Here is a 9,662-nt window from a genome sequence, read left to right on the forward strand (position 1 = left end):
TAATTAAAATCAATTAAATTAGAATTTTTAATGAAAATGGGCAACTTGTTTAAATTTATTTTTAAAATTCATTAGGTAATTCATTTAATTAAGCCATGTAATTAACTGAATGAGATTAATTAAAAATTAACTTATTGACTAATTAAATGAGAGACCATGCTAAAGAGCCAACAGATTGAGTATTTCCCAGCTGCTTGTTCATCCAAAAGCTAATTCTCTTGGATTTGGGGGCAGAAAGTTTCTTGCTTTTTGTTAGCCCCTGAGGCTAGTGAATTGTAATGTTTAGGTCACAAGAGTCAAAGCATTTACCCAAGAAAAGTCCCAGTGGGATGAATTATGTTAAGAACTTTTGAGGTTAGCAGTCTCAGCAAATGATCCCCCACCCACACTGTTTCTGAACACAATAAAGAGTTCATTTTACTGAAACCAGACATTTCTTTATGTATATAAAATTTTAGAAATTCCAGAAATTTATAGGAACTTTTGAAATCCACATGAACTATGGGATAAAAAAACAATGGAAACAAAGGGTGGAGAGTGAAACCAAGGATGGCATTTTTGAGCTTCATTCTGTTAAGACTTTCAGCGCAAGTTTTAAGTTAAACTTAAATGGCCATTTAATATAAACTTAATAGTTTAATATTTTCCTCTTCATCACCATCAGCATGGTGTAGCGTGTGAGTGTTGGACTACGATTTTGGAGAACAGGGTTCAGATCCCTGCTCAGCTATGGGAACCCACTAGGTGACCTTGGGCAAATCACACTCTCTCAGCCTCATAGGAAGGCAAAGGCAACCCCACTCTGAACAAATCTTGCCAAGGAAACTGCATGGTAGATTTGCTTTATGGCTGCCATAAGTCAGAAATGACTTGAAGGCACATAATAACATGAAATGCAAAATCAAATTGAATTAGAATATGTAGTTTATTAATAATTAACTAAAAGCATTAAACATTTCCTGCTACATTTCTTATCTCTGCACAATCCTCATTTTCTATGGGGCTTACATCAAATTTGGAAACGAGTCATTTTGAAAAAACCAGAAGTGACAGAGGAGAAGAAATGGGTCAACAGAACCTTAATTTGTGTGTGTGTGTGTGTGTATATATACAAAAATAAATTATGATAACAAAATGTCCACTGATTTCAGCAAATAGTTTATGGGGAGAAGTATTTTTATCAGTTACTACACTGAGTCCATAGGAGTTAATTTGACCTTGTTTGATATAATATGAAAAAGGGAATGTAGCAAGGGTGGGAAGAATTTAGATTTTCAGGATCCAATTTATTTTTCCCCAGAAACATGGTGAAAATGATACAAAATTGTGGTTAGGAGGGGGGGGGGGTTTGCAGAACAGGTGCCTCCAAGCACATGATCAGCCCAGGAATGTATACTGAATTCCAGAGCTGGAGCTAATGCACATAAATCCTGTTACACACAAATCTGTTCCTATTTCCCCCAGGTTTTCTTGATTTCAGACATCCAATTTAGGAGATGTTGTTGATGTTGTTGCTACTGTTCAATCACTCAAAACCTCTGCTAATCTGCTGCAAATAACCCAGAGATCTACAGTCCATCTTCTACTTGCCCTATGTCAATGGGAAGATGGAAATGAGAGTTTGATTTTGATGAGATGGGGGAAAGGCTATTTTAAGTTCTTTTGAGGAACCTCAGGAAAATCACAGCCTCCTTGATTTTTTTTCATCTCACAAAGGTATTATGAGGGTAGCACAAGAACAGGCTGCATCCTGCCCTTGGACTGCAATAGAAATGCTGAGGATAGACACCGATTTGCAATTATCAATCAAGCTCATAGTTTACATTATAGTATACTACAGTCTCATACTGGGGGAAATTCAGGATATAAATTTAATAAATACATGAGTTTTTGTTTGTTTGTTTGTTTTTGTAGCCTCTCTTTAAAAGAAGATTTGGAGAAAAATATAAAATAATGTGCCAGAAATTTAATGTCAAGAGTGCACAGATTACTAGGCAACAACCTAATAATTAAGATACTCATGTTTTCTTATGAATCCAGAAACACAGGTTCTGATATCTGCCTGGCGCTAACAGCAATATTTATATAAGAAGAATTCAAAGTACTTCACATTGCATTACCTAACTGTAATCTAACTGTAAACAGAAACCCTATAAGGTAAATCAGAATTATTTCCTATACTGGCGGGACAGAAAGCTAGAGAGAGCTGGAGGCTGGGATAAAACAGCTTTTCTAAGGAACCAATATAATCATAGGGGTGGCAATATAGCTTTCTAAATAAGAACCACATTTAACTTCAAGAAAGGAAGGCTCTCAAGACTCCACTAGATAGCATATCCAGCATGTCCATGCATGGAGACGGTGGCAGACAAAAGATGGCTAGCAATAGTTGGTAAATGCTAATGTACTTAATCTTTGAACCAATGAGATCATCAGGGAGGCAATACTGCTTTCTAGTAACAATCACATTTTTTGCCTACTGCTTTAGCTTTTGAAGCAAAAATAGAAGTCTAGCCAGGCTTATTTAAAACCTTTCAGAAACTTCATCTGAATGTTCTTCAGACAGATATTTGGGCAAATTAAGTCCAATTTCCATGCAATTAAACCAGTCATTATACCTGTCGGAATAGTTTCCATCAGCTCTCTTAAAACACACACCCACAAAACCCACTGAGAGATCTGCAGTTCCCCCAGTAGAGAGTGATATGACCCCCACACAGCTAAAGCTAGACAAAACTTCCTCAGTACAATGCCCTCCAGATGCAATGCACCTGTATATTTCCAGATATGCTAAGGGAAATCATGTGATATGTTAGCTCCCCCCTTACAACTTTTTCTAGTCCTTTTACAGTATAAGACTTCATATATCCAGCAGGACTGCATGGCCGTACTGCTGAACTATTATGGAAGTTTTCATCCAACAGGTGTGGAAGGCACCAGATGGATGATGACTAAGTTTGGCTTATGTCACTACCTCACACTCATACGATATGGAGGTCTGCAGACAAAAACAAAGCTGATTATGACAAACCAAGATAAGAATTTCCATCCTTCTTCATCCACAGGGGTCTTGCTACTCATGATGGGACCACTGGCAACTGGTACTAGCTTGCAATTAATTCATCTTCCCAATAATGCAAGTTTAACTACATTAACATTACTATTGACATACAGTTGGCCCTCCATATCAATGAATTCTTTATCCACCGATTCAACCATTCATGGTTTGAAAATACTATATATTCCAAAAAAGCAAACCTTGATTTTGTCATTTTACATAAGGGACAGCATTTTACTATGCCACTGAATATAATGGGACTTGAGCATCCATGGATTCTAGTATCCATAGGGGTCCTGGAACCAAACCCCAGCAGATACCAAGGGCTGATTGTATAAGGTTAACTTCATTTCTTCTGTAGCGCTGCAGTAACAGTTTTAGACATTTGATAGTTAAGGCAGGTGGTCTGACTAAACTGTGGAGGAGAAATATCCCATGGTTCAAATACTGGCTTGGGCTCTGTTGTGAGTGTTGAGAAATAAGGTGAATGAGAGAAGTGTGTTTTGTACATCAGGTCAGCAGTTTGCACCACTAAAATGGGGAAGGGGTCTGGAAGTGATTAAAAGTACATATTTCCATCACTTTAAATAAATAAATAAATAAATAATATCAGTATCAATAATAATGCTAGTATGTTGTAGTGGTCTGCATGTTGGACTAGGACTCTGGGAAAGCAGGATTTGAATCCCTGTTCAGCTATGGAAATCCAATGGGTGACCTTGGGCAAGTCGCACTTTCTCAGCTTCAGAAGAAGGTAAAGGCAAACCCCTTCTGAACAAATCCAAGAAAACCCCATGATAGGTTCATCTTAGTGTCACCATAAGTTGGAAACAACTTGAAGGCACACAACGACAATAGTTACTTTGAAAAAATATAACTATAACAATTCCTAACGTCTTGGGGAAACCAGGTAGGACTGATAGCTGTAATTAAATTATTTTTTAAAAGAACTTTCCAAGCTCTGCTCATGGTTTCAAAAGGAAGTGTTAAGCTGTAAGAATAGATAGGGGCTTTCATGTACTGCAGCCTTCTGCAAACAACTCTCATACATTGAGATGGGGGCAAAAGGGAAGGGTTGTATTTCAGTCTTCCTCAACCAAGTGGCATTCAGATGTCTTCAAAAACAACTCCCATAATGCCCTAATTAGATGATGAATTGGTCCAAGACATCTGAAGGGTGACACCTGCTTGGAAAAACCTGATCTATTCACATAAAGAAGCTGACACAACCTCCCTCAACCTGCACTGGTAGCAAAGGAACCATTGCCTGTTTAATAATAGAAAGCCTACCATAGAATCTGTTTTGTGTTGTGGTTAGAGGGTTACATCAGGTCTGGGGAAACTCAGGTTCAAACACCCAATACATAAGAAAACTCATTAGACCATCTTGGTCAATTCTATTAGCCTATTCTACCCCACAAGATAAAATAGGAATAATTGGTTGAAATATATGCTACTTTTTCAGGAAGGATGAGTTAAACATGTAACTATAAATATACACAATTTTGCCTCCCTACTACTGTTTATCAGCACAAGGAAAGAACTTTATTTCTTCATTCATTCATAAATGTGGACTCACCCCGCCTTACACAACACACATCCTGGATAAAATTACTGCTATACAAAAAGCTGCAAATGTGTAATAGTTTTCAAGATGGAAGCAGCCTGCATTACTGTTCAGGGAAAAAATTGGGCAAAAAATTAGATAGTGAATAGTTACAATAACTATTGTACATACATGTACATGAAGAATAAATATTCCTGCATTACACTTCCTTCTGACCTCACTTTTTACTCTCCAGCCACATCTGCTTATAAACCTTCCTGTCAACTTATAATACTTCTTGCATCTGATGGAGTGGCCTCTAGATTTGATAAACAAATAAACATATGCCATGATAATTTTATTTAAGAATGGATTTCATATTTAAGATGCCCCTAGACTAGCAATTGTTCAGACAGAGTGAGCAACCAGATTTACCTCAGGGGTTTTAAATAATACTTCTTATAATCTGTCCATACAAGTTTGGACTTATGGAAGTTATTTTCCAACAGATCTGGAGGCTGCCAAGTTGCCCATCCCTTCAAAAGAATACAGAAGGCCCAACAAATGAATCTGACATGTTAATTTTAAACTACCTCAAAGTCACTGATTTTTATCCCAAATGTAAATATTTGAATATGATGGGGGAGTGTGAATTCCTTTTATTGAAATGGATTTCACTACCAAATGAGTGTATTTAGAATTGCTAACGTAAAATAAATGATTCACTGGCACTGGCATAGTTGAAACCAAGCTTTCTGAGCATGTCTGGGGAACCTGTACTCCTTCCAGATGTTGTTGGGCAAAAAATAAATAAATCCAGACTGCCAGCCTAGCCAGATGACAGTAAAAACAGTTCACCAACATCTGGAGGATCAGTAATCCCATCCCTGTTTTGGCATCTCCCATGGCATGTATACTCACAGCAAAGGAAAGTTACTGGGGGGAATAAAATTCACAGTCCAAAGGCAAGTTGATAACTGTTGGGTAGAAGCCAGGAGTGGCATGAGTCAGCCGCACCCAGAGGAAGCACATGTTCACACTTGTGGCAGCTCACCCGAGCCTCCGGGGCAAAGAAAAGGGAGAGTTACTCCTGTTTTCTTCAGCCCTGGAATGTAAAATGCAACTTATTTATTACTCATCTATGTACAGTGTGGGCCTTTGGTGTCCGCTGGAATTTGGTTCCAGGACTCCCCTGCAGTGGATACCAAAATCTGTGGATGCTCAAGTCCTATTAAATACAAGAGTGGATCTTATAAAAATGGCAAAATCAAGGTTTGCTTTCTGGAATATTTTTTTTTAATATATTTTCAAGACGTGGATGGTTGAAGAATCCATGGATGCAAAGGGTCAACTGTATTCATTATCTTGATACCCTGCTTTCTCTCCAGTGAACTCAATGCCCTCTTCCTCTCCATTTTTTACCTTCAGAACAACCTCCCTGTAAGGTAGGTGAGGCTAACACTGAGCAATTGGCTCAAGGTTGCCCAGCAAGTTCCATGAGTCAATGGGAGCCTGAATCCAGATTTCTCAAGTCCCAGTCCAACACAGTGGGATTCATGTGGCCTTTCAGGTGTTGTTGGACTGTAACCCCCAACAGCCCTAGCCAGCACCCAATGGTGAGGAATGGTCCTGGCTCTCATCAACACACTGCACTGGCCACCACATCCTTGTGCTGGAGGATCATGAAAGGGGACTAAACTATGTACAGCCTCTTGAGTGCCTTGGAGGAAAGATGGGATATAATTCTCATAAATAAACAATATTTCTAGTTCATCCTGTTTAGTTTCACAAGTATCTTCACCAGGTAAATTTTGCAGGTAAAATCTCTATGAATGGGACAGAAGTCAGGTAGGCGATGTTTCCATCCAGATTAATGGTGGTTAAGCAGAGCCAGAGCCCCAGGATTGACAGAGACAATGATTTCATCTGTACCTCCTCTGCACCCTGTTTAACTGCAACCACCACAACAGCTGGAGGGGATGTGGATATTGTCATCAACAATGTATTGTTGTGAAGCATCTCCACTGTGATCCAAAGTTTTGGAAGGGAGTGGCTCGACCTCAAATGAGCAATGAAGACCATTAGCTTTACAAAAGATCTGCTCCAACCCAAGAGGAAAATTGGTTAGAAGTGGTCTGTTAATTTGGCTCCACACAGCTGCCTATGTTTTTGGACTTCACTTTATAATGTTGCTAAAGGGAATAGATGTGAGGGCCTGCTGCTTCAGAATTTGCACTACAACACTGTCAAGCAATCACAATTTGATTCCCTGAAGGAATTTCCCTAATTTTTAATACGTAGCAAACCCCCTCTGAAGAAACTGGCCAAGAAATCCCTACAATAGGTTCACCTTATGGTTGCTGTGAGTCAAAAATGACTTGGGGGATGGCAGGGCTGGGCCTCCTGACCGCTCAGAAAGACTGCATCTCAGCTGAGTTGCACACAAAAGTGGCACACAAAAGAGAAAGCCTTCTTCTTCCTCCTCCTTTCTTTCATCTTCAAAGAAGCCAGCATTCCAATACAGTTCAGCCTGGGCATCCTGTCTTTTCCATTTCCTTTCCTCCAAAGGACAACACATTTGCTTGTTTTAGCACCTCCCTTTGGGGCTGGGGCTGAACTGACCTGTGAAGTTTGCATTCCCTTTGGAAGAGGGAGCTTTTGTTGCTGTACACACACACACACACACAGAGCCCAGGAGCCCCCGCATTCTTTGTTAGCAGGGATCAAGAATGCCAAACCCAGCGGGCACGCTTTTTGCTTTCTTTCAGAATCTGCTTTATCATCTTTTTATGGTTTGTGTTGTGTTTCTATTTTCAACACACACACCTGCAACCCATGTTGGTCTCAAATCAGGTAGTGTTTTCAGAAAAGATTTGTTCTGTGTGTTTGTATGTTTTTATGGTGTTGTGTGTGTTAAAAATACACGCCTGCTTGCAAACCATATTGGTTTCAAATCAGATTACACACCCAGAAAAGGGTTTTTTTTGGGGGGGTGTATTTTTAGGGGGGTATATTTGTGTTAAAAATACACACACATATCCCTGTAAATCATGATGTAGTTTGAAATCTGGTAGTACTCCCAGAAAACTTTGGGTGGAGTGGAGTTATGTTGTGTGCCTGCGTTAAGAACACAAACATGTCTGCAAACCATGTTGGTTTGAAATCAGGAAACACTTCCAGAAGTTTGGGGGAAGGTTTATGGTGTTGTGTATGCCTATATTAAAAACACACACCTGCAAACTATGTTGTTTTGAAATCAGGTAGCATTTTAACAAAAGGCGTGTGTGTGTGTGAAAGGTTTTTATGGTGTTGTGTGTGCCTGTGTTACAGAATACCGATAGCCCTGCAAAAAGTGTTGGTTTGAAATCAGGAAACACTTCCAGGAGTCTTTTGGGGTGGAGGTATTACTATGGTCTTGTGTGCGCCTGTGTTAAAAGCACATACAATATAGCCCTAAAAACCATGGCGGTTTGGAATCAGGTAGCACTTTCAGAAAAGGTTTTTTTTTGGGGGGGGGGTGTTAAAAAAAGACACACACACACCTGACAACCATGTTGGTTTGGAATCAGGCAACAAGCCCCGAATTAAGTGCTGTTGTGTGTGTTTATATCTGGTGCTGTCTGTGCCTGTGTTAAAGACACACACCCCTGCAAAGCAAGTCAGTTTGAAACCAGGCAGCACTTGCAGCAAAGTTGTTTTGTGTGTGTGTGTGTGTTTCACTGGACAGAAAACTCTCTGCTGCTTTTCCTCCAGGAGGACCTCCTCCCTCCCTTTGCCTTCTCCTTCCTCCTTCCCTGCTTTTCCCATCCCAGCCAGCGGGGGCTAACAGGTGGCTTCCCTGCCTGCCTGCCTGCCTCGGTCCCAGCCCCCCTTTACTTCCACCGCGGGATCGTCCCGAGACAAGCCGTCCACACGCTCCCAAGGCGAGGCCAAGGCCTGCTCACCGCCCAGGAGGACCAGGCACCGCAAAGGGAGGACTCTCCAGGCAAAAAGGGAGGGACGGGAGCCAGGCAAAGCTCCAGACCTCCCCAAGGAAGGTCCAGCCCTGCTCCAAAGGGAGGACACGACCAAGGGCAAGAAGCCCCAAAGGGATCCCTCCTGGGCTGAAGGGGGGGTGGAGGACGGGCCCTGGAAAAGGAGGACGCCGCCCTCCCTCGATCCCAGTCCTCCTTTTCCAGGACGCGTCCTCCACCCCCTCCCACCCGAAGGCCCCCCGTTTCCCAGCCGGGCCCAGGAGCAGCCAGGGACTTTCAGGCATTTTAACTTTGCCGCGTGTCGAGGTTAATTTGTGTCGCCTTTTAGCCCGGGTTGTTTCAATGGCCTCGTTTCTCAATAAGGAAGGACACCGTCTTAATGCGTGTTTCTGTCGCCAGCGTCCGCCTTGGGTCCCTTTGGGGAGAAAGGCGGCATAGAAATCAAGTACTGTAGCATATATAATCAATGGGCTCCTCCTCCTTCTCCCTCTGGAGCCTGACCGAGGAGGAGCAGGCGTTGCTCTCCCCGGGAGTCTCCGGAGCCCTCCCTTGGCTCCCGTCCTCCATTCGGAGCCTTGGGAGGAGGCTCTCCCTCCCTCCCTTCCTTCCCCGGTTGCTACTCACAGCCTCCTCTCCTGGGGCTCCAGCTGGCGGTGCATGGCGAGGGAGAAGCCGAAGAGGCTGCCGGGCTCCCCGCTCCACTGGACCACGTTGCCGGCGTCCAGGTTGAAAGCCCGGCCCAACCTCGGCCCCAGCGACAGCAGGGGCAGCAGCAGCCACAGCAGCAGCATCCTCCAGCCCAGAGAGAGAGAAGGCAAGGGATGGAGAGGAGGAGGAGGAGAGTTCCCAGGGAGCTGCTGCTGCTGCGCTCTCAAGGCACCCCTTGTTCTCTCCAGAGACTCCCTCCCTCCTCCTCCTCCTCCTTCTCTGGCTTCTTTGCACTCAGAGAGGGAGGGGCCAGCAGCCCCCAGCTCCGCCCCCGAGACAGCCCCTGCCCCGCCCCCCCCGCCCCTGCCCAGGGAGGATGGGACTGGACACTGGAGTCCCTCGCCTGCAAGCCTTGCCCAGGAGGGGCACCAAGTTC

At 42.9% G+C, this 9,662-nt stretch overlaps 1 protein-coding gene across 4 annotated transcripts in view; it reads right to left on the reverse strand.

The window, feature by feature from the left end:
• Window positions 1–9,408, reverse strand: part of ITGA6 (integrin subunit alpha 6) — an 89,561-nt gene extending 80,153 nt beyond the window's left edge. For 2 of the 4 annotated variants that reach the window (XM_042461097.1, XM_042461106.1), the window contains exon 1: window positions 9,203–9,407. In XM_042461097.1, the coding sequence (XP_042317031.1) occupies window positions 9,203–9,369 (167 nt within the window). In that variant the 5' untranslated portion in view covers window positions 9,370–9,407. Of the gene's footprint in view, window positions 1–9,202 lie in introns of all 4 variants that reach the window. The other 2 variants (XM_042461087.1, XM_042461079.1) reach the window with 2 other exon arrangements.
• Window positions 9,409–9,662: the final 254 nt, after the last annotated feature.

The sequence above is a fragment of the Sceloporus undulatus genome, chromosome 1, assembly GCF_019175285.1.
Source record: "Sceloporus undulatus isolate JIND9_A2432 ecotype Alabama chromosome 1, SceUnd_v1.1, whole genome shotgun sequence".
NCBI lineage: Eukaryota > Metazoa > Chordata > Lepidosauria > Squamata > Phrynosomatidae > Sceloporus > Sceloporus undulatus.